The 27,106-nt window shown below is 39.9% G+C and overlaps 2 protein-coding genes across 3 annotated transcripts in view; one reads left to right on the forward strand and one right to left on the reverse strand.

Moving 5' to 3' along the window:
- Window positions 1-7,857: 7,857 nt before the first annotated feature.
- ift27 (intraflagellar transport 27 homolog (Chlamydomonas)) lies at window positions 7,858-18,496 on the reverse strand. The gene is made up of 7 exons (XM_003459349.5): window positions 18,317-18,496; window positions 17,784-17,863; window positions 10,463-10,522; window positions 9,901-9,960; window positions 9,555-9,672; window positions 8,343-8,452; window positions 7,858-8,186 (listed from the first exon to the last, which is right to left on the reverse strand). The coding sequence occupies exons 1-7, from the start codon at window positions 18,348-18,350 to the stop codon at window positions 8,082-8,084; spliced, it is 567 nt and encodes a 188-aa protein (XP_003459397.1). The 5' UTR covers window positions 18,351-18,496; the 3' UTR covers window positions 7,858-8,081.
- Window positions 18,497-19,065: 569 nt separating this feature from the next.
- syngr1b (synaptogyrin 1b) overlaps window positions 19,066-27,106 on the forward strand; it is a 28,439-nt gene continuing 20,398 nt past the window's right edge. The window contains exon 1 of one of the 2 annotated variants that reach the window (XM_005464861.4): window positions 19,066-19,611. In XM_005464861.4, coding sequence (XP_005464918.1) covers window positions 19,510-19,611 — 102 coding nt within the window. In that variant the 5' untranslated portion in view covers window positions 19,066-19,509. The remainder of the gene's footprint in view (window positions 19,612-27,106) is intronic. The other variant, XM_005464860.4, reaches the window with a different exon arrangement.

The raw sequence follows: 27,106 nt of genomic DNA on the forward strand, positions 1-27,106 counted from the left end.
TAATTAAATCTGACATTTATTACATTTATTGTTCTGCTCTTGTAGGAAACACATTCCACTTCCTAAAGTTGTGAAAACTGCAGCCTCTATATAGCAGTAGATCAGATCCTACTGCCATGAGTGACACACTTCCAAATGGTTAAAGCTGGTTCAGCCCGAACAGCCAATCCTGGCAGTTTGGCTCACCGTGGCTCAGGCGATACACTTCTACATACAGTGTACACTATTTAACCTCTTTATTCCTGAGTACAGTTGTTACATGCCATTTGACACCCCACCTCTTCACGCTGCTAATTACACACAATTTGTTTATGTTGGCATTTAGATTGCAGTTGCCAACTCAGGTGTATGCTGTATTTAAGCACAGCAGTGGCCATTTGTCATGATACACTGTGACTCAGTGGCTAGAAAAACCATAGGTATTGTTGGATTATACTGTAAAAGAAATGTAAGATTTCTCTAAGTTGCAAACATTTCAGAGCAAAATGTGTTTCAACACTTGGCCCTCTGTCTGTGTGTACTTCTCTTCAAAATACAGTCTTTACCAATTCACTTTTTAAAGAGTCACTTTCATTCATTCACTTCATCTTTGCCTTCTTAGTCACTCATTCACAGCACTCTTCAGTATCCCTCTTTCTTTCACTTTTTTTCTCTGTTGCTGTCAGCTCTTCATCAGCTGTCTGTCCTGCCATTTCCATGAGCTCTGGAATAAATCTCAAATTCTTAAACATCAGCCTCGATGTCCTGCATGTTGCATGAAAGTCTGTCTCATGCGCTGTCTGTCCCTCTCTTTCCTCCGTCCCACTCTCTCTCCTCCCCCGGTGTGATGATCAAAGTGGCTGGCATGTCTCTCTGCAGTACTGCTGTGATCACTGAAGAGCAGTGAGCGAGCAAGGGAGGGAGGGAAGGAGGAAAGAGTAAAGGGAGTGGAGTAGCAGTTCTGCTCTATTCAAACAGCAACACGCTGCCCCCATCTGGACCGGAGGTACATAATGATTTTTCTTCATCCCAAAATTTGAACTTTGTGACCTCACCGAAGTGCAGGGAACATAAATCTTCCACAGAGCGTTTGCACCATGGAGGCTAAATTTTGTTGACATCCGTCTAAGATTTACATCAGAGTCTAGAAAGATTTTTTTCTTTTTTCTTTCTTTAAGTAGAATTCAGGAGTAGTTCTCTAGGCTTCTTTAACGGATGTTGGCTGTCTTTCGTTCTGTTCTGTTCTCTGTCAAGATGATTGCACAATGATTTCATAATAATGTTGAGGTCCAGGCTCTGGAGAGGCCAATCCATGACTGACTGACACTCTTCCATTGAGTTGTTTTCTGTCCCGGTGTGCTTTTAAAGCACTGGCAGTGTGTTTGGGATTATGTTGTGGGGAGAAATGAAGCTGCTGCCAGTCAGACACTTTACAGATGGTACTGCATGGTGGCTCAACATCTGACAGTACATTTCTGCATTTATAATTCTAATCATCTTGACGATATCCTGAACACTAATGGCTGAAATGCAGCCCCAAACCATGACAGAGCCTTTGCCATGTTTTACAGATGGCTGTAGACACTCACTGTTGTACCTCTCTCCTGATCTGCTCCACTGGTATTGATAATGGCTCCTTGACAGTTAACCTTCAACTGAGACCATTTCTGATGAGGCCTCAGTGAATGTCTTGAACCTACTACTACGGATAACCCTACGTTCTCTTTGCTGAATTGACAAGTTTCTGTTATTTTTCAGGCATGCTTCCACAACAAAATGACTTGGTTTCAGGGTTGGTTTAAGATTTTTTCACAGTATTGTACTTTTACTGGCTGGGAGCTCGCAATTTTATTGTGATATGAGACGACTGTCAGTTTCCCACATTGCCACAAATTACTGTGTTTTTTTCCCGAGGACTTTAAGCTACTATTTGTTGGCCATTTTACTATTTATGCAACTCTGGTCCAACATCTGTTGGACTGCTTTGTACAACAAAATGGGGGGAAAAGTTATGAATGTTAATGGTTATCTCAAATATAATATTACAATTCTTACAACAGTGCCTGGAGGTTACCTTAATTATTTTAGAATGCAAATGCAATGACTGCTATTTTAACAAATGGCATCTCAAATGGAAGATAATGTAATAAAAGACAAACAACCAAAGAAATTTCTGATATGGTGACGCAGATGAGCTCAGAGGCATGGTAGCTGATTATTGTAAGGGAAGCAGATCTGAGGGAACAGCTGCTGTGTCCTCCCTCACCTGCAATTAGTAAGCTTTTTAGGTCATGGACAGTTAGAGGCTATAGAACAAACCATGCTTAGATTCAAGCTTACACACAGACCGAAAAAAAGAAAAAAGAAGAGAAATCAAGGTTGAGGTCAGTTCACCTCAAATTAAATCAAATGATAAGATTGTGAGTTAGAATATTTTTACAATTATGGCATAATTTGGTGTGTCAATTGGCTGACAATAAACCTGTGCAGATTTGTGCCTGGCGTCAATTTTCTTGGTCTGCTGTGGCGTGAGACGAATATAATTGCAAAAGCACGTCGAAAGCAGCGGCTTTAAAAAGTACAAGTGTTAAGCAAGTGGAAACAGATTTTTCAGAGAGTAAGCCACCAGACAGGCAGAAAGCTGATCTGCAGGAAAAGCGCGACAGAAACAGAAAAACAGCCAGAGTAGGTGTAAGATATGAGTTGGAACTCTCCGCCCTGTGCTCAGGCTGTGTCATGCATACAAAACTCTGTGTTAGTGTTTGTTTGGATGAGGAGCACTGCAGTGAAATGTAGCTCAAATCAAGTCCTCGGGTCCCAAAGCGCACTCATACCTTCCACAGATATGATGTGCTGTGTTGTGTTAGGGCAAGAGCATGGATCGGTTTTAATGAAATCACTGTCAAACCATTAAACATGTCTGATGCATTTTTATTAGGTGTAAAAGAGCACAGCAAGCATAATTTGCTCAAATGTAAACATATGGTGGCATTTTAAGGTAATCAAAGTGTCAATTAGTTTGTATCCAAACATAGCAATTAGTGCTTCAAGTGTTTACTCAACCTTTGCACATGTGGGGATTTTCAATGCAGCAGCTTAGGCTCTGCTTTAAGTTCAACAGACTGCATTAAACCTGATGACAGATGGCTGTGAAATTGATTCAGAAATGGCCCGTCAATACCACATCATTTACAATTCATCAGTCAAGGCTTGCACTCAAGAATTTCTGCTTATTTTTATACACTTTCTCATCCACATTTCTCAGTATCCACAAATTTCTGTTGATCAGCTGTTTTGTGTCACGGTGACAAAATGTAGTTTTGGAGAAACTACTACTGCTCCACTCTGTATTTAGGGGGAGTGGCAAAATACATGTGTTTGTTTGGTTAACCCAATCCTTATTTTAACTTTAACACTAAAACCAAATCTTCAACCATCAAAGGGTTGAATCAAAGACTGAGGGATGTAAAAAAAAAAAACAAGATGAAACCACAAAGTTCTAACTTTTGTCAAATGTCTAAAATGCTATAAAATTTGCAAACTGTTGTCACAAAAGTAACCTAGTTTACACTACCTTAAATGGAAACTACACTTGTCAATTGTCTGTATGCCCATTTTGTAATATTATATCCTAAATAACCAGGAAAAAACAGAAAGTTTACATTAAACTTCTTAATTCTTATTATACAGAATTTGTTAGCAGTAGATATCATACAAAATATGATTATATTAAGTTCTTCTGTTTCATTATAAATGTGTTTTTTTATCAGGTGCTTAGGCATTTAAACAATTTCTAATGTGCTTTCAAACTGAGTTTCCACCACTTTGCATGTAATCATTAGTTATTATTAATCTCTGCCTCTCTTCTGTCCTGTCTCGCTCCCATTACCTGCAGCTGGCTGCTCTTCCCTGAGCCTGGTTCTGTAGAGGTTTCTTCCTGTTACAAGGGAGTTTTTCTGTCCCACTGTCACCAACTGCTGCTCATAGGGGGTGATCTCATTGTTGGGGTTTCCTTTGTATTATTGCATGGGTCTTTATCTTACAATATAAGGCACCTTGAAGCAACTGCTGTTGTGATTTGGTGGTATATAAATAAAGTTTAATCAAATCAAAAATAATTGATTTTAGGAATGTGAACTGTTTTTGCCATTCACTATTCACCGACTTGGGAAAGCAGCAGCATTGCAGTTTTATGCCCCATACGAGACACAATTAAAGCAAATGCTCTTGCTAAGTACTGCAAAAAAGACCCAGAATTAATTATAGTATTAAATACTTCATTATATTAGAGAATCATCAGCGCTTTATAATTACGAAGGGTTAATGTAAAACTATTGCCAAACAAACTGCAGGCACAGAAATGCTTGTGTTTTACACCAGTAATAATTAAAGCCATAAAGAAACTGTATTAATGTTATAGTGACACAAAATTTGAGGATCCCCTGAAGAGTTCCTAACAGCTATAAACATCCTACAGCCGACCACTATTACCTGCTGCAAATGTGTCCGCTTTGAAGGGGCGTGTTAGTGCCACAGTTACCTCACTTATACTTGGAAGGTGAAAAGCATCTGTCCTGCTGTGCTGTATTACAGGCCGAGCAAACCTGTTATGAATACTAATCATTGAGAGGAAATGATTGTGTTTAGTAGGGAAAGATGATTGAGCATGCTAGAGAGGCACGAAAGCAAAGGGAGCTCGACATTTGCCGTGATCTCTAAAAACCTGTTTCAATATCTGTGGAAATGAAGAAGTGTCTCCCGAAGCAATAAGAACCAGCCCACACTACGTCTTATGATATTATTAAGTGATATTCCCGAGGCGTGATGCTCCATTTAAATTGAATAGAGGACAGAAGGGATACTGTTTAAGTAACAATAATGGTTTTCTAGGATAGTCAAGAGCTTGTGTTATACTGTACCTTGGTGTGTGTGCGTGTGTGTGTTTGTGTGAATAAATTGTAGTTCAAAACCACAGTTTGGAACTTTGGATTCTCCTCTTGACAACTTCAAAGGGCTGTTTAGGGAAATTATTTTTTTCCGAGTGTCCTCACACAGACAGGAAGTGTCCTCACACAGACAGGAAGTGTCCTCACACAGACAGGAAGTGTTGTTATGGAAATTTTATGAGTTAAGGTTTTCTTCATGCACAAATGAAATTTAAAATACAGATATATTTATAAAAAAAATCACCCCAGCCCAAGACTAATTTAAACATGGGACTCTAGGGGAACTGACCATAGACCATACATAAAAAATGAATCTAATGATGTCCCTTGGTTAGTTCCTCCGTAAATCCTCCAGTTGAGTGCTCTCAGAGACGTCATCTTGGTATTTTCAAATGGGACCCGAGGAAACAGCAACTTGTAATTATTAGGTAGGCTTGTGCTCATCAGGAAATGTTTATTGTTGTCATAGAGCAAGAGAGCCAAGGGCCATTTTCACAGACTTCTATCGAGGTTTTGCAGACATGTGACCAATAACCACATGACATGAACTTCACTGCCATTTTGAATATGTGACATTTATTGCATGTATTTTCAAGTGAGTAAAGCCCCTGTCACACACGCCTGTCCGAGACCATCAGGCTACCACCTGTCGTGAGGGAAAACGGGAATATTCCCTAATCGTTTGTGAGTGGTTGCTGGAAGCTGATAGCAGTGACAGGGAAAATGATTTGTGACGCTCCACCTGTGGCCTGTTTGTGTGGCAGGTCTCATCTGCAGCCACTGGAGAGGTGGTGTGGCTTGTTTTCAACACCTGGCTCAGTATGCCAGTGCTCCATAAAAGCCCTCAGAGGTCAGTTGTGCACTAAACATCTTTCTTTCACTTAAAATAAGTAGCCTTTTAGTTCTTCGTTTTTATCACATCCATGCAACCTGGTTTCTGTCAAACTGGTCCCAGTGTCACATGGGCCTACAGACCAATCAGTGATCCCCTGGGAACAACCTATCACTAGGGAAAAATGTGCATTTCTCAACCAGTTGGTAAAAAACTCCTTGTGGTTGCTTTGATCACTATCACATTGTCACAATCACTGTCCAGCTCCGAGCTGCAGTGAAACCATGACATGGAGAAATTTCGCCTTCAAAGTAAAAGCTGTGCCTCAGAGCTGTAGACAACAGACACAACTTTTTTTTTGTGGGCCATTAGTAGTTTTTGTTGCACTTTTTGAAGTTTCATTATCACTGGGCTACTACTTGCCAAATATTTGCATGAAACATGAAAAACTCCAGGCAACCAAAGGAATCACTGTGAACCTTGGTGCAGCACCTACAGAAACCACTGCAAACCAGTCAGGCAATACAAATTTTCCCTAGAAACCGGTGGTTGCATCACATCCAAATATGATGGACAGTTCTTGAGCAATATGATGCCATATGAGAAAAATCAATACATAACAAGTTCTTTTGATGACCTGGCAGTCATCAAAAGGGATGCAGGTTTGAGGCTTTAATTGTCAGATCCTAAAGCTATGTCAATCTTTTTGGAACAAACCTCAAGTGGCCATCTGACAACTGCAGTTTTTGGCAGTCAGAACTAAGTCCAAAGATGAACCCACCCGCTACTGCAGCTATGACCTACCTTCCACAGAGACTTTTTTTAGACCTCCTACTTCTACAGTATGTCTACCCTCCCCTGAATATAAAGGGAACGCAGCGATTTTCTGTATCAACAATAAGCTAGGTTGTCCTTGAGGCTTCTGTAGATGAAGAACAGAAGACAGTCACGTAATTACGCTTCAAAAAGGCTCCACCAAGCCCAAGCCTTCCAGGTTTATGAGTTCACACTTCCAAAGATCCATCACACACAAGTACTTACATTACAGGTTCCACATTGAAGAGCCAACTGCAGTTGCCAGTGCCATAATACATTTACGGAGATGCAAGCGTACATTATTGGGCACAAAGAGAAAGAACACATGCAGACACCCTCACAAACACACATACCAATTACAGACACAAAACAATAAGGAGAGAAAGAATGAGAAGGATAGAGAGCCTAATTGCTATAATTATAATCACCCACTCAATGAGTACAAAAGCTGCAATAACAATTATAAGTTGTTTAATGCAGATTCTGGTAAGAACTTCACTACAAACCGTTTTCCAGGGGATAAAGTTTCCAGATTAGTTCCTTTAGGTGTTATCCAGTTACCGCATATGTTTGGGGAATAAACACAGCTGCGATTTTCAAAAGACCACACAAAAAACAAATTCTGCGACTGAGTTTGGACTCCAAAACAGGACAGAGTCGTCATGAGTAAATGCTGCAGTTATTATATGTGGTGCATAATGAGATAAAAACTATTGTGTCTGCCTCAAACCAGCGTGCCCTCATTTGAATGGTAGCAGCTGGTCTGAGAGGCAGAGAAAGAACAAGGACATGGCTTTGACCTGGTTTGAATGGGAGAGCGCTAATTAGAACGGTGATTACTGGTTGTTAGCGCCGCACAGGGGACATGACTGAAATGATGTGCGAGGGCTGCAGCCAGGGAGTTAACACAGCAAGGGAGAAAGAAACTGAACGGAAAAGAGAAGAAACAGCAAGTAACATTCAGTGAATGCAAAAAAAAAAGCCAAGTGAGGCAAAGCTGACGCCAGGAAATAAAAAAAAGAAAAGATAACGAGGGCGAGTGAAAGAGGTAGAAAATAAGAAGAGGAGATCAAACATTTGTGTTGCCTAAAATCAGGAACAACCACTGCGACAGAAGAGGAGTTGTAAGAAGAAAAAAGGAGGTACAGACACCCCCCACCCCCACAATGAGCTGAAGTGCTATTGTGGTTTTGGTAATCACCCAACCATCGATGTGAAAGAAAACCTCTACTATCTGAGCACAGAGGAAACACACGGATAAGAGAGAACACGGCTAATCACTTATTATCAGAGGAAAACAACTTTATTTGTGGTCATAGTAAAATATCTGTCTGAACAAGCTATTCCTTTGCTTGTGTGGTAAAAAACAGTGTTTTGCTGTGTATTATCTGAATTTGTAAGAGTTTCAAAGGCCCTCAGTCGATGAAATTCTCTCAGCAGAGATACTTTGTATCCTCCTAATGGTGAAAAATCAAGCTGTGTGGTAAGTGGGGTAGGGTGGTGGTGGTCTAGCCTGGATTAAGGTTTTGGATGGTCTCACGGTGCTCTTGGTACAGAGAATGGAAGGCCTGAGCTAAACAGAGGAGAGGAGCATCACAGTTTTCCATCTCTTTCTGTAAAAGACAAACATAAACAGACAGAAATGCAGGCAGCAGTTACTGTATTATAAAAAGATACAAAGATTATCCTGCATAGTTCATCCTTCAGATGTGGGAACTGTTAATGTCTGCCATGAACACTATGTCGATGTGCGCAATAAGCTAACTCACAGCTGAAGTCTCGTGGTACTCCAGTCCCTGACTCTGTGCCCATTCTTTGGCCACAGATGCTTGTACCTCTCTTCTAGCAGACAGATCTGACTTGTTGCCCACCAGGACACCTGGAACACACACAAACACAAAGATGCACTTTGAGATGCACATAAACACAGATTCAAGACTTATTCCAGAAGTGTTGTTGTTTGTTTAGTTAATGCTTGGAAACTTTTGTTTAAAGATTTGTAGTTAAATGTATGTCTTTTTCTTTTTTTTGGTGGGTTGCAAAGTGGCTTACAGGGGTGCAGCAAGAACGCTAAAGCTGCATAAACAGCTCACCTAACATGACACTAACAGGCTAGATGGGTATCAGCTGCGCTATCGTCTAATCTGGGCTGACATTGGGTCCACATACTCAGGAAATTCAAAAATTTCAAAGATTTGAAATTTATTTGTAAAATAAGTATGGATTCTTCTGTAACTTTTATGGCTTCAGACTAAGTGATGCACTTTGAGATGTTTGTAAAGATTTGGGGTCTTTATTTAACTTTTAACAAGCTAAAGTAACGGAACAGTTTATCTGGTTCTTACCAATTTGTTAATTATTGAAATAAATTCACATCAACGGCAACTGCTGACATATTACACTGTCATTATTCCTTATTTATTCAAACAAAATGCAGAAACAATGTCTGAAAAGCTAAGTACACCTCAGAGCAATAACTTATTCAACAAATTCAGAGTTCCATTTTTCTCCAAACACTGTGCACTATGAGCAAACACATCCCCTTTGGTTTCATCTGTCTAAAAGATTTTGTTACATAAGTCTTGTGGTTTGTTCAGTTAATGTTTCGAAACGTTGATTAGAGATGTGTACTCAAATGTATTTTTTTCAGGGAGATGGTGGGTTGCAAAGTGGGTTACATGTGTAAGTTGGCTCAGCTGATACCCTTCTACACGTACAACTGGCTATCTTATGTAACACATGCTGTTTATGCAGCTTTAGCCTTCCTGTTGCTGCACATCTGTAAGCCACTTTGGAAGCCACCTCAATTTGACATTCTCATTTTATCTTGGAGCTGAGAGGGTCTCAGACCAGAAACTTGTGACCATATTAAAATTACTGCAGCTGGTAATATCAGTCTTCTTCTGACCACAGTGGTCTTGATTGATTTCCCTCCCTTTTATTTTCCGTTTCCCAGTATTTCATGTTCTGTGAGGTGTTACCTGGAACATGGAGACCCTGACAATGAGCACGGACTCGTTCCAGCCAGCGGCTGCAGTTAGCAAAAGACTGCTCACTGGACAGGTCGAAAACCAGGCACAGCAACGAAGGTTCCCCCCACTATAGAAAGGAACGTAACGAGTGGTGATGAGGTGGGAAATGTTGGTTTTTATATACAAGGAATGAGGGATGTGGGACAGACACATGATTGGTCCCACATCGGCTTACTTCTCTCTACTCGTGTAGCAAATCAAATAATACTTTACTATGACAGGAGGTGAAGCTCCGGATGATGAATTTATCTAGTACCATGCAGATTAAAAAAAAAATCCAGGGAACAAGTCTCACCATTTTCTCACAGGAATCCACTAATGTCTCCTTCCCTGCAGAGTCTATGATGTAGAGCTCCTGGAGGGGAAAAGCAGAGAAAGGGGGAGACGGACGAGGTGTTATTCACGGGAAGTTAATCAAATTACTTCACATTTTCTTTTATAAGGACATTAATCTTAGAACTACAATACTGCCAAATAGCATACTGAATTCAGATGAAGAAATAACAATATTATATGTCTGGGAAAGCTTCTTCCACACTGAGTGATGGATTCCAATTGTCAGCATTTTAAAAACAGACTGGCGACTGCCAGTGCTTCCCCTCAGCCTCCTAGTCGACACAACTATCAATTTCAAAATCCTACATGGCCTTGTTCTCTAGTTATTGCATTCACAAACTTAAGTGTCCAAACGCCCCACTGGGCGGGGTGACGACAATACTCCATCAGCCTTTTACAACCATGGCTGAGAGATGAACTTTAAGCTGTGGTTGGGTGGCTAATATCTTTTGCTTCATTCAACAAAATGTAGCCTCCACCTAGAGTCCTGCAATGGATTCCAGGCACATGGTTGCACTCACCACGCTGTCATTGGTTGCTGGGATGTTGATACACTTCATCAGCAGCTCCACGCCTGTTGTCTGCCAAACAAACAAGGCTACAAATGTTAAATTAGTTATGTGACGTAAAGCTAAAATAAACCTCTTCATGATGGATCTGGCATGCCTTTGTCATAAACAATCATTCTTTCTGTCACATTATGGGCGTGCCTGTCAAAATGCATTTACAATCTGCAACAGTTTTGAAGAGAAGAGAAGAGAAGAGAAGAGAAGAGAAGAGAAGAGAAGTTTGTTGTCAGAGAGTTACCACTGTCTAGTCTGATGTATGGCAAATGTCAATACATGTTGACTGTTGTTCTGATTTGGCGCTATATTTAATTGAATTTAAAGTATTTTAAGCCTTTAAATCACCTAATGTTATGGTAGCATTTGTTTGTAGCCATACTGAGCTGATGTACATATGTGTCATATTCAGTTTCCTTTTTTCTTATCTGACTATTTAGCTCTAAATGGTCCACTATGTTCTAAGTTCTTGCTCCCTACTTTGTGCTGTTATTTAGAGGTAAGGAAGTATTTTACAAAGGACTTTTAGAACACTTTCACTAAAAACAGCTGCCTACAGCAACCGAAACTGACATGACAGTAAACCAAAGCAGAAAACAACTTGGCCATTAACTCAAGACAGGAGTCAACAGAGGCCATTTAAAAAAAGAGTAGGTATAACTGTAAATTTTTCTTTTTTAGAGTTATATCTACTGTGAAAGAGAAAAAAAGCTGACTGTTTCTATGTGAAAGAAACACAGAAACAGTCAGTGTGAGTTTTTCTCTTTTGTCAAAACAAATAGCTGGTATAGCTGTTTACTAAAATGAATGTTGACTGTTCATCACACAAAAGCAGTTGCAAAAATATAAGAATGACACAGAAAGAGCTGTAGTGGCTGTAAACCTTCCTCCTCCTTTGCAAGGTGGAGGCAGCTGTTTTTTGAATCTGCCCCGAACTACAGTTCAGGAAACATCAGCTATTTGAACTTTGGTCAAACTGTCTTAATGTTAAACAAACTGCTGAAGGTAGTTGGGATCTTTTAGTACAGAGCAAATAGAGGTAGCTGTTAAAGGAGATAAAGTGCAGGCAGTAGAGAGGCAGGACGATATCACAAATTCACCTTCTTTACAGGCTACGAGATCTAAAGAAATCCTAAATGGACCAGATAGTTGCAGGCTGCCTTTCCCCCTCCAACTATTCACTGGTATGAGATCAGTGATGACCTTGAAGAAGTGAGTCGAGGTTTCTTCACATCAGCATCTAACTCTAAATTGATCTGATCTCCTGAGCTCACACTTAACGAAGCATGTCAAATGCAAGAGTCTAAAATCCTGCAAACACACACGCACACACAAACGCACCGTGGACACTCACTGCCTCTGTGAAATACACACACACACACCTCCGACCAACATTTACCCAATTCATACACACGCAGAGTTCATAACAAGCATCCAGCAGTACACACACGGACCAAGCTGCAGTCCCACTTCAGAGCGGTCTAATGAGCTGGTGTGATGCATAGGAAGCTTCTTGCTGGAATGTCAATGAGAGCCTATTAGTAGCAAATAAACTTGGAATATTGCTAACAGGCTGTCTGACATTTTCAAAGGAGGACGTGAGCGGAATGGCTGACAGCCTCGGCTACCCTTCAAAATCAAAAGTTGAAGAACATGAGGGATGACTTGGGCGTCTGCAGAAGGATTAACCCTTCACAGCACCGGTTAAGCCCCATGAAAGAAACACATATTGTGTCCTGTTTCCATCAGCATTTAAATCTTAAACTGAAAGCTGTGGGACAGAGTTACTGGTATTAGAGTAGAAAGGTCACCTGTGGAGTACCCCAGGGATTGGTGATTTACAATCATGATATCAGTTAATATTTTTAAAAATGACACTAATTTATATTGCTGTAAGGGAAAAAGTTTTTTGCAGCAAACCTAGCTATTGGAAGAATCTGGAATAAAATAAGTAGAAGTAAAAGACCTTGTAAATACTTTGTCGTCCATTTATAGTTTTTTAAATATCCTATCCCTATCCCTGTAAAAACACGCTAATCAGCTCCAGGAATGTGCACCCCAGCAAATTCACTCCATTCATCCAAAGGTCAGATCGTGCAGACCTCAAAGAAACCACGAAAAAACCCAAGAGTTACATCTCTGTGGGTGAACGTGGTTCAGGGGGTTGAGAAGCTGAACTTGTAACCGGAAGGTTGCTGGTTCGATCGCCTGCTCTGTCTGTCTCGGTCGTTGTGTCCTTGGGCAAGACACTTCACCTACTGTTGTTGGCCAGAGGGTCCGATGGCACGATATGGCAGCCTCGCTTCTGTCAGCCTGCCCCAGGGCAGCTGTGGCTACAACTGTAGCTTGCCTCCACCAGTGTGTGTGAATGTGAGAGTGAATGAATAGTGGAACTGTAAAGTGCTTTGAGGTTCACGAAAAGCGCTATATAAATGCAATCCATTATCATTATCATTATCTCAGATTATACCAGCCTCAGCTAGCATGCTAAAGGCTAAAGTTCATGACAGAAAAAAAACTGAACAAGTACGGCTTGTTTGCAAGGACTGCCAGGAGAAACCCTCTTTTCTCTAAAAACAACATGGCAGTACAGCTTAGGTTTGCAAAGTTACATCTACACGAACCACAAGATGTCTGGAACAATATCCTTTGGACAGTAGAGACCAAAGTGGAGCAAATCTAGAGCAGAATGACTGAAAAAATAAAGAATCAAGGGGTTGCAATGGCCCAGTCCAAGCCCAGATCTCAACCCAATTGAAATACTGTGGCCAAAGTAAGAAAAAAAGTGCTCACAAATCTCAATAAACTAAAGCAAACTCGTACAGGAAAAATTCTTTTGAAGCTTATTCGTAAGTTCAGTAAGGGAGATCTGTAGTCACACATCTGTCTACTTGCCAGGTATTGGCGGCTAATCTAAGCTTTACATCACTTCCACTTTCCCACACTGTCAAGCTGATTGTGACATCACTGGTCTAGTCCAATCATCTTTCTGCCGGCCTTCTTTAGACCAATCAGCCTTCACTCCACATACTTTAAATCTCACTGCATATCTGTCATTCTCCTTTGCAGACGCCTTCGTCTACTCCACCTCCTCCGCATCACCGCCTCTCCTTAGTCACTCAGGACCTATTCAAGCCTCCATCTTCATCTCCACCACCAGAGTCTACACTCCAGGGGATCTTGTCCTAATCCCTATCACTGCTGGGATGTTGTTCTGCTGTGATGGATCATCGGAGTCTAGCCGCCAAATGCCTCAAATTTAATTCTTTACATCGACAAATCATGTTCAATTCCTTCTAATGATCTCTCCTTACTGAACTACAATGATGCAGAAAACTGATAAAGTCATACAGAGAATGATTACTTCAAGTTAGTGCTGCTAGAAGTGGTTCAACAAGCTACTGAATCAATGGGCGTACTTAGTTTTTTACAGGAGTGCAAAGAGTCCTGTTAAACAACCCAACTCAAAACACTGTTCAAAGTAACAAGAAGCAAAGAAAGGTCTATGGAGTCAGAACGAGAGGGAACATTAACGTGTTCAACAGTCCTGAGTAAGGGTTCTTTCTCTTGGGCAAAGCTCGGTAGATGTAAATATTCATACATCTTGTTCAAATGCTGGAATTGAAGGCAAATCTGTACATTTCACTATTACTACTCTCTAGAAAACACAAAGTAACTTCTGGATGAAAAATTCATGGTTTAAGAGCTTCATTTTTTTTTTTTTCCAAAGTCAAGTTCCTTTTACATGAAGCACTTTACACCAAGTGAGTTAAGAAGTTAAAAATATTTCAACTAATATCAGGCAAGCGGTTGGCTACAAATAGGTGTTTTAACAGTTGCATAGCAACAGCAAAGACTGTGACCAGCAATTCCCCATGAGCATTTCTTTCAGAGTATTCAGCTAATAAAGTGGTGTCAACTGGACACAGAGCCTTGATTTACTGGCACAAATGCAGACCTGTATTTCTCTCCACCTACTTTCAAAGCGGCATTGCTTCTTCTCTTCTTATTTTCCTGTTTGTTGTGTATTTGAAGATTTTCACACAACTCCACCTGTATCATTTCTTTAGATCTACTCATATTAGCTGCATTAGTTAAAAAGATGTCTAATAGTTTGACCTGGCATTCAGCGATGGTGCATGCTAGGCCATTACAAATTGAAAAGGCCGCCCAATTGCAGCCTCTTTCTACTTCGTCAATGACCCGCTAGTTCACCGTGAAGAGACACACACAGCATCACAAACAAGTGCCTACTGTATCAAGCCTATGCAGTATGAAGAAACTCATCCCTGTTGTTTTTTTGTGTGTATGCTGGTGTGTGTGTTTGCTAGTTAAGTACCTGTTCTGGTGGCTTTCCAGAATCCTGCTGTATTAATTATCGACGTTCCTGTCACCTCAGAAGCCCCCTAACTGCTGACATAGCAAGATCTGAGCAACCACACAGGCACATGCATGCACACACACTCGCACACGCACACTTGGCCTTTGTCCAGTCATTCATACACCAACCTGTTCTGTACCATAACCACTGCACGGCTTTATGGTAAAGTCACTAAATGTGAGTGGTTGTGTGTTGAGAGAAAACTGCATGAATATGTATCCATACTCACGAGTTAATGCATGTACCGCACCTACACTTTCTTACTTTTGCAGTGCACTAGCCCTTTAGAAAACTGAGGGAATCGCTGAACAGCCATGCCGCCATACATCACAGAGTCAGGTTAATGACATGGTTCCTTTTGTCGTGTAGATTAGCATAAATAATGCAGATAAATCCTTCTCTGCGTCAGCATTAATTGCTACATTATGCTGTTGTGCACTTCAGTGATTCCTGTAGTAAAGACCTCTGCAGGTCCTTGAAAAGCCTGCAAGAAGTTCCACTAAAGAAACTACATGCAATATAAACATAGTCCTCTTTGACTAATATTAGACATGTTGATTTGCTATTGATGTATAATTACATCTTACTGTTTCATTAATTTGAAAATTCTACAGTTCTTGACTGATTGAGCAAATCTGGAGTAAACGGCTACATGTGATTAACTGTGCACGGTTACTCACTGCTTAACTGCTATGCCTATATCTATAAATACATCTAGAGCCTTCTAAGACCTTAATAGGTCTCAGGAAGGTTAATACTAGCTATCAGAACAAGTGTGCCTACTAAAAAAGCACATTTTGCCAATTACATGCTGATTAGCTGCTGCAGTGTCAGGCAGGACTGAACGCCTGGATTTCTGAGCGCTTCACAGCACACAGATAAGGCTATTCCCTACAAACTACTATCTATTCTGTGCTGGCAGTGAGCCAGCATTGCACTTCATGAGCTGCTCCTTCAAACCCAATTCACCTCACTTACCCAGCCTGAATACAAAAACATAAGCCTGTGGCTAGTCACGGAGTACACCCCGATCTGTAAATCCCTGAACAACTTGTTTTACAGCTCCATTCCTCTGCTGATTGTGTGAATGGAGTACAACACATCCCTACTTACTGTTATAAGACATGTTATGCTGCCTACCCCACATACACTGCAGTATGTCTGGCAGTGAGCTCGCTTTCTCTGTGTTATGTGACAGTGCTACACCAGGGGGCAGTTTCTCAGATGTGGACGGCTGCAGATGTCACAGACAAGTAGTCATTCTATTATACTTTGTTCGAGCCTGCTTGAAGTCCACGTGAAGGACATATCCATAGCTGGTACATTGGTGCAAAAACTGAAAGGCATGCTGACATCTGCTCTGAGCCTCACATTCACCCTTTCACAACAAAATTAGTCAATCGGACCAAGTGTATACTTAAACACACAAAGTATAGCAGCTCCTCTATATGAACCAGGAAGGCCAAACCCATTTTACATTGCCACATTCAACTAATTCTGATCTTCAGTGAGCCAAACCAGAAAAAAAAATCCTTTCTGTCTGTGTAAAGAATTATAACTACACATTTAAGCCCCAAGAAATCTTAATATAAAAAAGAAGAGCAATTTCAACATTATGTCTCAGTTTTTCTATGTGATAAAGACCAAAAAAAGTCAACAGTCAATAGTGAAAAACTGAAACTTTTCTGTAATTTAACTGTTTATCTGTTACTTATTTACTTATACTAATTAAGTAAGTAAGTAAATGGTATAGGTGTAGTATGAATGGCCACAGGGGAAGTCTTTATCAGCAGGGAAAGCTTAAAACCTATTAAATTTATGCCTTATTTCAAATTTTTCAAAGCCATCTAGTGGGCCAGTTTAGAATCTTTTCCAGGCTGATTTTGGCCCCTGGAGTCTTATGTTGACACCCCTAATTTAAACTATCTAAAGATAAACCAACCTTCATATACACGTGTCTGTACACGTGTATAGCACCAAGTGTTGATTCCCACTGGTACAGACTGGTGTCACTGATTGCTACCATGGTAACATCAATAAAGCTTTTGCCAGGTGACAAAAATGATGTCAAACTGACGTCACATCTACTTGGCCACGATACCACTTGAGTGTCGCTCCGGCCGGCCAAGTACCTTTTGATTTTGGAACCTGGGGCATTGCAGGCAATCCAACCAATGCAGGTTGATGATATGAGTGCCGTTTTTTTTTCTGCCATTTTAATGATATATCAGTACATGAGCTCGGAGATCCACAGATTATACAGAGGGAAATATTGCAAAAAAAAGAAAAAGAAAAAAAAAACAAGGAAAAAGAGGAATATGCTTTTATAACTTCTATGCTTCTGGTTTTGACTTCTGTACCAGTGACAATATGGAAATTTTGTCTGAGTGGCAACATCTATCGTTCAGGAGAAACTTTATAAACTGAATGAAATGACCAATGAGCAGAACAAAAGACTGTCCTAACCCTACAGATTAGTCTAAAGCAATGATGTCAAACTCATTTTATACCGCTGACCACACACACCACACGTTGATCTCACGTGGGCCTAACAAGCGAAACTTTCTGTCATTGTAAAGATGTTTAACTACAAATGATCACATAGAGATCTGTGTTAGCTCAACAAACTGTCCTGTATTTACAAAACACATTTTTTTTATTCACAGTAAATGTTGATTTTGTTACATATTTCTATAGATGGTGGAAAAAACAGGCACTTTTCTATCATTCAGTTGTTTATCTTCTAGTTAATTCCTTTTGTTTTGCATTAATAGGAAAAGCTGTAAAACTTATGAAAGGAGGGCCTTATTTTGGACACATCGGATCTAAAGTAGGAAGACTCACTTCACTCATGGAATCAAACCATGAGCCTTTTAGTGACTGTGTTAATGCTCTCACCATGCTGTAATTCTTCTGGAAGAGAGTGCCATCGCTGTAGAACATATGAGAAAGAGCACTTTTGCCCACTGCAGCATCTCCTACAGACACACAGACACAGGGAAGAATACAAATATGACAGCCTGTGGTTGTGTTTACGATGTAGTTTTTGTGAATTAATAATTAATAGTTTAATTTGTGTTTAAGGAGTTCGTTCTCGACAGAATTCATAATTAACCCCCCTCATTATCAGGGAGTTTTAGAGTTTAGTGTCTGGTTCACCATCAATTCTGTGAGTTGAAACATCATCACTCGGCAGTGATTGGTTTGTGTAAGCTAAATGACTGTAGCTACATGATAAAAGAGACCCAACAAACATAATCTTTTATATATGAAATAGTATCAGGCTTGTATTTGTCGTCAGTCCTATAACAAGTAGGTTGAATCTGAAACATAAGAAGGACACGGCCTGTGGCTGGGGATGTTTCTGTAGTAAAAGGCTAGCTTTAGCCCCCGTTCCTTATTTATCAAGTGGGCCGCTTTGAAAACCTTACCGACCAGCAGACATCTCGCCCTTAACTTGACCATTACATGGGATGACTTCCGGTCTCTGTCAGGTAAAACTCTCTTGAAGCTAATCGAGCTATGTTTCGCTGTTTATCGGTCCATATGCGATGGACTATCCTTCTTGCAGCCTCGGGAACATGGACACAAAGCGTCTCTTAGCAACCAGCCACGGGGCTGTTTCATTGGTCCAGCCGTCGAGGACGTAATCGCGTAGTCGTGTTTTCATTGGTTTTCTGTGAGGACGTAAAGGAAGCAAAAGGCTACTTTTGCAGAGTCTGTTAGACAGAACTTACTGAAACAGTGTACAAACGTAAATATCAGTGTGCACAACCATTTATAACACCAATAAGCCGACTTGACTAAATATTAATGGGGCTTGTTTAAGAACAGAGCAATATCACGTATAAAGCCTGAAGGAGAAAACAACCATGAGGTCCTTGCATATTCAGGCAATATACGGTAAGACCGCTAGAGGGCGGAATTTATTGCACCTACCCACGGCACCATCAATCAGGGAGTTCAACGTTGTTGGGTGGTGGTACTGTTATACTGTCGTTTATTCATGTAGAAGCATTCTAGTGTTTTAATAAGTGCCTTCACACAAAATAACCCTTTACCAATATTTATTTTCAGCTCACATACTTTATCATATATGATATGATATATATGATTAAGTTAATATCATGTTCTGGTTTAATGGTTTAATCACTGTTTTTCCGCCCACCATCGGTAAACGAAGAGCGCGTGACTCTCTGTAGTGGTCCTGAGTACGTCGCTGTTTTTCTTTCTTTCTGTTTTTTTTACTCGGGGTGTTTTGACGAGGAGCGCTCCGTCCGAGGCGTGACAACGGAGGCGCGTTCACGGGGTCGCCACCGGCTTCTGCGCTGAACTAAAGGGAGAAAGCATCACTATCTAGCACCATCACAAAGCTTTCTTTACCCAAACACTCAACGGAGACAAATTAGAGGTTACATTTAAAACCAACAGCACGAGAGAACAGGGCGCCAAAGGAGACCGGGGGTGGGGGGAGACGCGCATCCCAGCCGTGCAGATTCAGCGGTAGTACAGTAGTGGTGATAGGGAGCAGTTTCGGGGATTTTCCGTTTCGGTTACCCGGTGCTCCACACACCCTGTGCCTTTGAGCCAGCAGCGGGGAGGGAGAGAGAGGAGGAGGAGGACCATGGAGGGGATGCAGGCATACGGAGCCGGGAAAGCCGGAGGAGCCTTCGACCCCGTCACCTTCCTCCAGCAGCCTCAGACCATTCTCCGCATAGTGTCTTGGGTGAGTTGGAGATATAAAAACGAAAAATAACTTTGTTCTTGGATACACAGTTAGCTACAGAGGCCACCACTTTTTTAAATCATTCATATATGTTGTCAAATATTGGTTTGAATTAGCCAACCGAGGGCCCACACAGGCTTCGTTTCAGAGAGGAGCTCCTATAGATACTGAAGGCAGCTGTAACATGCTTTGTGGTGTTTTGTTCTTTTAACTTTTGTTTTCACTTGTGTGTTTGGTGCTATTACCTGATCTCACTAATAATATTCTCCTCACGCAGTGGGTTGATGGGTTGATTGAACAGAGTCCCGATCGCTGTGTACAAAATCCACCTTCTACAGATACAGTGACCAGATGATGTTTTCTCATGAGCACAGTGAGAACACGCAGTCACACATTTGTTGAATTTCATAGCAAATAATTTCATAATAACTGACCACCCTCCGTGCTCTGAGGAGGAGGAGGAGCACTAATGAAAAAGGAGTAGCAACAGTAGGAGAACACTTTTGACAAGCATAGTAAACAGATGGCAACAGAAGTGCTCCCCAAAGTGTTGGCTCCACGCTGAGTTTTAAGGAAATAACAGCTGAAATGTATGAAACCAGAGGTTTATTTATTAATATAATTAATCATTAAGGAAAATGTGCTCGGTATAAACTGAATGTATAACAATCAAGTTCATTTCATTTGACCAGACCATTGTTTTACATTGTACTTATGTAAGAAAATTACATGGAAAATTTACATGTATTTAAATGAGTTAAAGTCAGGATTTTGGGCAGATTTTCTTCTTTTTAGCGCACTACCAGGTGGTATTTTATAAGATTTTTGTTTTGGGTGTCTAGTGTTTAACCCGCAGCTGTATCTTTTGTGTCTTGTAGTGTTTTAAGAGGAGGAAAATGCATGCACTATGTGGTGTTTTCATTAGAACGCATCAAGGAAGTTCTCTTAAATTGTTGTACTTTAAGAAAGACAGGAAGTAAATATACTGCGTCCATTCATAGACTGCGTCAGGTGATGAATATCTGACGGAGATTTATACATTACATTGTTACAGTTCATTTTTTTAAATGAACATTTGGTAATGTGCAGCAATTAGGAATTGCCCTTATTATCATTATTTTTAACATATTTGGACAATAAGTTAACACATAGACAGTGTTGTTTTAGATTTTGAACTATACAACTGATTTTTGACTACAGTGCAGTCTGTTACAAAGAGCATATTATTATTTGTTTTAATAATAATTCTTTTATTTCACCTTGTTTTATGGAAAAACAGGAAAAGATGTGGAAATGTGTACTTGAACATCTTTTAATAAGAAAAATGACTTGTAGTTTTTGTATCTGGTGTTCATTCAGATTATCTTACGTGTGACTAAAGGCACTTCCTGACCACAGTTGTTGGGATTACCTGAAGGTAACAACCTACTGGGAGAACATCTTACCTTTAGTTATTATTTCTTTTATATTTACATCAGTAAGAATGCTTATGTGATGTATTAGCCGGCTAGAAGTTGTGTGCTGGCAACAAGTTGGCTACAGCCACAACAAAAGGTTGTAGGAAGACATGATTGGAGTTTTGGGATTTTGTCCGTGTATGTAAGTAGCTGAATTGGTGGTGGTGTTGCTAAAATAGTAGTTTATGTCTGTTAAGCTGTGTTATCCTTGGCATCATTCTTTTGTAGACTCAACTAAAGAAATGGGAACATATTTTGTGTTTTGCCAAAAAATACAATTTAAAATGTTTTTTTCCCTCAGTTGTCTGTTATGTGTAGACACTGTGCTGATTCACAGGTCAGTGATAATTGGCTTAACAAACACAAGAAACATTCCTCTGAAAATAAGTGAAAAAGCAGCCAATGTGCAATGAAAAACTGTGAAGACTCAGAAAGTCTGGAGCACCATTGTTCAAGAGCGCTTTAAAATATCACAAGAAAGTGTAGCTGCTTGGAAACAAAATAAGAAGAAATGAGAGGTGCCTCAAAACTTTTGTACAGCAATGTTACCCAATGTTACAAGGGACTATTTTCTCTAAATGTGTTCTGGTAGCCAATAAGCCCAGGCGGTAAAAGCCTGATCTGATCTTTTACTTTCTTCTAACTCTTTTTCAGTGTCTTCATCTCTATACTTTCACTGTACTGATTTTCTCTGTGTTGAGGCACCAGTTGGTTAAGAGGAAACACTTGCAAAGATTTTATAGTGTTCAAAAGTTAAAATTTCATTGTGTTTCCTTTGTAGCATAAAGTCCGAACTTTAGCATCTTTCAGGTTCTCAAAGTTTAGTTTCATCTTAAGAGCCACTGGTTGTTTGCAGAACTAAAATGTAAGCAGTCACATAATGTCAGTTACCAGCGTTGCATCAGTACATAATGCTTATAACTATATAAACCTATATAAGGTAAGGTTTGTATTGTACTGTACAGTCCTGACTAGGGCTGTGCGATATGACCAAAATCTCATATCCCGATATTAAAACATCTATCGTCGATATAACGATATAAATTACAAAAATGTAACAGTTCCTGTAAATTCTGTGAATGTCGGGCATCTCGACTTGCGTGAAGTGTTTCCAGCTGGGCGTCGCGTACCTGGAGTCGAGTGTTTTAACTGATGCATGAAACGATATATTTTTAGAAGTAAGTTGTAACGGCCGCCGTTTTCTTTGTGAGTATTTATTACACGGCGTGCTGCGGGGAAAAGCCTGTTCTAACGTTTGAGTCTAAGGTTTATTTTTTAGCACCTGGCGGCTCTTTTTTGCTTCTCATCCGTTAATACTCTGCATCTTTCACGTGACTCGTTTTATTTTGAAAAGCCTCAACAGGATCTTGAGCTTTATTGTGAAAGGTTTATGTGGAAAATAAACAAGCGGACACGCCGTGGTTTTACCGTCGTTGTTGCTAACGAAAACGCATAAAAAACAAGCGCTTGTCCTTCCATAGTGTGGTTATATTAAATATAAGAGAAAGAGAGAACTTTAGGAAATTAATATAGCCACTACAGTGACCATCAAAATGATGAAAAAATATTGCCGTAAACAGTTTATTTTGCGACACCACGAAACAAACGATAGCGTAAAATGAAACGATAGACGTTTTTCTATCGTCATCCGATATATATCGTTATATCGAACAGCCCTAGTCCTGACACTAAAGTGGGAGCTGAGGTGTTCTTCTTTTAAAAATTATAAATGCTTTAAAAAGCTTCTGTGGCCTGAAAGTGCCATAAACTTAAAAAGTTATACTTAAAATTATAATTAGAAATACAAAGAAAATGCATGGTTTGTGGTAAAAATAAATAAGAGTTTATTAATCTGTTAGCCTTAAATAACAAAGCCAATGGCAAGTGATGTGATGTGTCAGTAAATCATGGATTTAATCGTTGTAATGCTTAGTTGTGAGCTCATATCTTTGGCTGTATACGAGGTATACTAATATGATGTATATTATTTATATTAGTAAACCTGGCAGTTTTCTGAACATATGACACATGTTGTGCTGTAAATTTGTCTGTATGCAGGAATATTTTTCAGTCACGTAGGGAAAGCATATTTTAATATGGCACAATTTGATCACTGCTATTTCACCTTTTTTTAGAGTTTTAGGGTTTTATGTTGAAAGTATATGGCACAACTCAGTAGATATTTGTAGTTATAAAATCTCTATTTATTATCTAGGGTTGCAGTTTTTTTCTTTTTTCTTTTCTATCTTCATTTCTTAATCTTTATATTATTATTTCTGTTTGAATTAACTAGATTACTGCGCTACAAAGGGGGTTAAATCGTATATTTAAACAATACATTTTACTGTTATGTGACTATTTATTAATGTTCAAGTTGCATAGTTGAGGTTGAATGGTTGAAGTTGTTTCTTTAAGCATTCAGTACTCAAAATCTTAAAAATAGAAACCAAAACAGCACATGTTTAAATGTCTTAAAGAGTTTTATGGTCCTCAAAAATGTTTTTAAGCTACATTTTAGGTGACAGATTGCTTCAGCAGTGATTTTCTTCCACGTTTATAATTTTCTATTGATTTGACACTTTAAGACAACACTCTACAGGTATGGAGTGTCTTTATGACTCCTCACCACATCCCCTGTCCAGAGGTGTCATCAGAGCAGCAGCATGTCGCCATAGTAACAGGCATAGCCTAGCTTGTGATGTATCGTGTGACGACTTTCATATTGAGCCTGCAGCAGTCTGTGGGGGAGGAGACTATAACATTCAGCACTATAAAGGAGACTTCCTTAGTTCATATACTAGACGCCTTTCCCAGTAGTGTAGCTGTTGTGGCTCTTATGGTGAAAAGGCAGCTGGCTTCAAGTCACACTTTCAATGGAAGTTAAAAACTGACACATGCAAACAAAAGTTCAGCTTTTTCCAAGACTTCAGTGGGTCATACGCTTCCATATTTGTAAAACACACACAAACCGATTGATAATATAAAGCACGTAAGCATTATCGGTGATAACCCTAACCAAAGGTGGGAAGTAACAAACATGTAACAAACGTGCATTTTTTTCACAAATATCTACTTTCTACTCCTGACATTGTCAAAACAGTCTCGTTACTTTAGGTTTGACTCATTTAAGAGAAGATATTGTTTCACATCACTGCATGCCAAACATCCAGCGATGTGACAATCATGTTAGTATATCCATTACTGTGGATTATTACATAGAAAGATATTAAAGAACCAAAAATATATAATTTATGCATCTTATGTCTAACAATGCAAATGTTGTCATTGTGTAACAACACATTCCAATAACCCCAAAGTGCCAGGTCCTTCACAAAAAAATAGCTGGTAGTAATGTCCTTCAAAGAGCTACTTTTTACTTTCTTGCTTTGAGTACATTTCAGAACTGTACTTTTTTTATTTTACTTGAGTAAATAAGTTGAATTGGTACTTCATCTTCTACCAGAGTATTTTTTGATACTAGTATCTATACTTCTACTTAAATAAAGAATGTTTGTGGTTTTGTCACCTCTGACCCTATCCTTGTGCTATCGAAACATGTCATGTTCTTGTTAAACTTGTTCTCCTAAGTTCTGGCAATCATGAGACAAAGAACATCAATCAATTTAATGGATGTGTCAAAACTTTTTCTTCCAGAAAAGTGCTTTTTGCTTGCATCCGAAAGATAGAAATTAACATCTTCAACCTCAGAGGGTTAAACAATATTTTGTTAGCAATTCAATGAGAGTGTAGCAGTCCATGCTCAGCAATAATGAAACTTTGTCCCTTCCAATGTGAACATCGCTTAAAGGTCAAGCACTTCTTAGCACTTTCCTGCAAGTCCATTATAGTGATGAACAGTATTTAAGATCCCATTCTGTAAAATTTAATGTCTGTTTGTAATGTAGAGGTAAGAGCAAACCAGGTAAAATGATAATGCCAGAAAGTTGATTCTGTTTATCTGGACATACTGTTTTCAGTGGGAGAAAGGTTTTGCCACTCATCCAAGAGAATTCTTCAGTCACAGGTTTCTCCAACCTTATAAACGGTACATTTGCATAATAACTGAAACTAGCACCGCTAACGAACAATGAGCTGTGAGGTCAGTTTCATGATCGTTAATATGCAAATTATCATGACCATTGATCAACTACCACTGATCAATGGTCATGAGTACCATTCACAGAGAGTTGGGGAATGGCTGCAAACACAGCATTGTAAGTTGGTGAAAGATGTACCCTTAGTCCTGGATTCAGAGATGGTCTTGATTGGCTACTGGACTGTAGGTGTAAATAGACCATGGGGTCCTGGTCTGACAAGTTAGCTCTTATGTATGTGCCATCCGCTTCGCCAGAGGTTGTTTGTTTCCCTGATGTGTAAATCATGGCAATCGTCCTGGAGATTAACAGCGTACACTATATTACTCTGTCTGTGTCAGGCGACCCGATCAGTGGGGTGGACCAGTTTTTGGCGCAGTGTGTTTTGGTGTTTGAAAGCCACACAGGCCAATTGTTTAGAAAAAATGTGTGTCAGTTCTTCTGATACTCCTGACATATAAGGTATCATCACTAAGGGTTTTTAACCGTTGTCCTTTTTCTCGTCTGGATCACCCAGAGCTTTCTTTAGGTGCCTTCCCAGCTGGGATAACCACATTTACTCAGGGCCTTCTTGATATGATGTTCTTCTGCTTCCCTGGCCGCTCTATCTGTGCGGATGCTGTTCGCTCTGTGTTGTAGCGTCCTGATGACACCTAGTTTGTGCTTCAGTGGATGATAAGAGTCAAACCTTAAATACTGATCTGTGAACATTTGTTTATGGTACACATTAACTTTTAAATATCCCCCATTACTGATGGAAATCTCACAGTCTAACAAGTCTAGCCTGTCATATCCTTCCAGGCGAACTTGATGTCCACTGAGTTACTGTGATCAGTCAATTGTGGTACATCCTGACATTTTTACCCAGGTGTCATCTACATACCTGAACCACTGACTTGGTGGTGTTAGCTAGGCTCCAATGTACTAATTCATCCAGGTAAGGAGGTCATTATGCAAATGTACCATTTATGCCGTTGGGGTAACCTGCATTCAGCTGAGACTTAAGAAGTCACTTGGATGAGTGACGAAACATTTGTCCTAATGAAAAGTCTTCTTAGTCTTCTGGTTTATTTTGGCGAGGGGAAAAACAAAGACACAGATCTATTGTTTCATGAAAGGGATTGCTCTGATTTATTCAGTTACTGAGACTTTCAAAACATCAACGATATCCACTCTTTGGAGCGTAATTTCTTCGTTTCAGTCAGCAACTGAGTAGTGACAACAGGAACACCCTGGATCCAGCATTATCCCGTCTTTCAGGAAGGTTTTCCTCTGTTTTTTATTTCCTTTTGTCTTTACTTTGAGGAGTCCTCAGCTGTGGATTTAAGTTCCATTACAACCAACCGTTAAACTGAATTTACCTGTTATTGTCCTGGTAATGGTCTGTCATTACGTTTAACTGCCTAAAATCAACCTGGCACGTTGAAACAAACTAGGATAAGTAAATTATTGTGCGATTAGGTCGCCTGGGATGGAGATCTCCAATACAGTCAGTAAAGTGGCTTTTGCATGAAACACAAACATTAAAAACGATGAAGTTAGCATCACCCACAGAGCAAGGGTAGACACTTTACATGAATGGATTTCTCCTTTAAACATTTGTTGATGGGCAACATCACTGAAGAGCTTATGAGAGAGAGGAGACCAGAATGAATGAGTAAGAAAGAGAAAAGTTTATGAATGTTGGTCGAGGATTCTCTGCCCTCTCTTTTCCATCCATCTCCCACTTGTTCTGACTCATGAGGGCTGAATGTGGAGGTGATAATGACGTGTGTGTCCGCCTCAGAGAATCAGCGCTGCATTTTAGTTACGAGAGTATTGGATGGTGAAAAGAAGAACAGCGAACACAGTGACAGGTGCAGGGAGAGTAACGTGGACGTGATAATTTTCTAATTGAGGAAATGATAATATTTGGATTTAATTAAGCTGAACAGGGTCAACCTG

The sequence above is a fragment of the Oreochromis niloticus genome, linkage group LG6 (genome assembly GCF_001858045.2).
Source record: "Oreochromis niloticus isolate F11D_XX linkage group LG6, O_niloticus_UMD_NMBU, whole genome shotgun sequence".
NCBI classification, from domain to species: Eukaryota; Metazoa; Chordata; class Actinopteri; order Cichliformes; family Cichlidae; genus Oreochromis; species Oreochromis niloticus.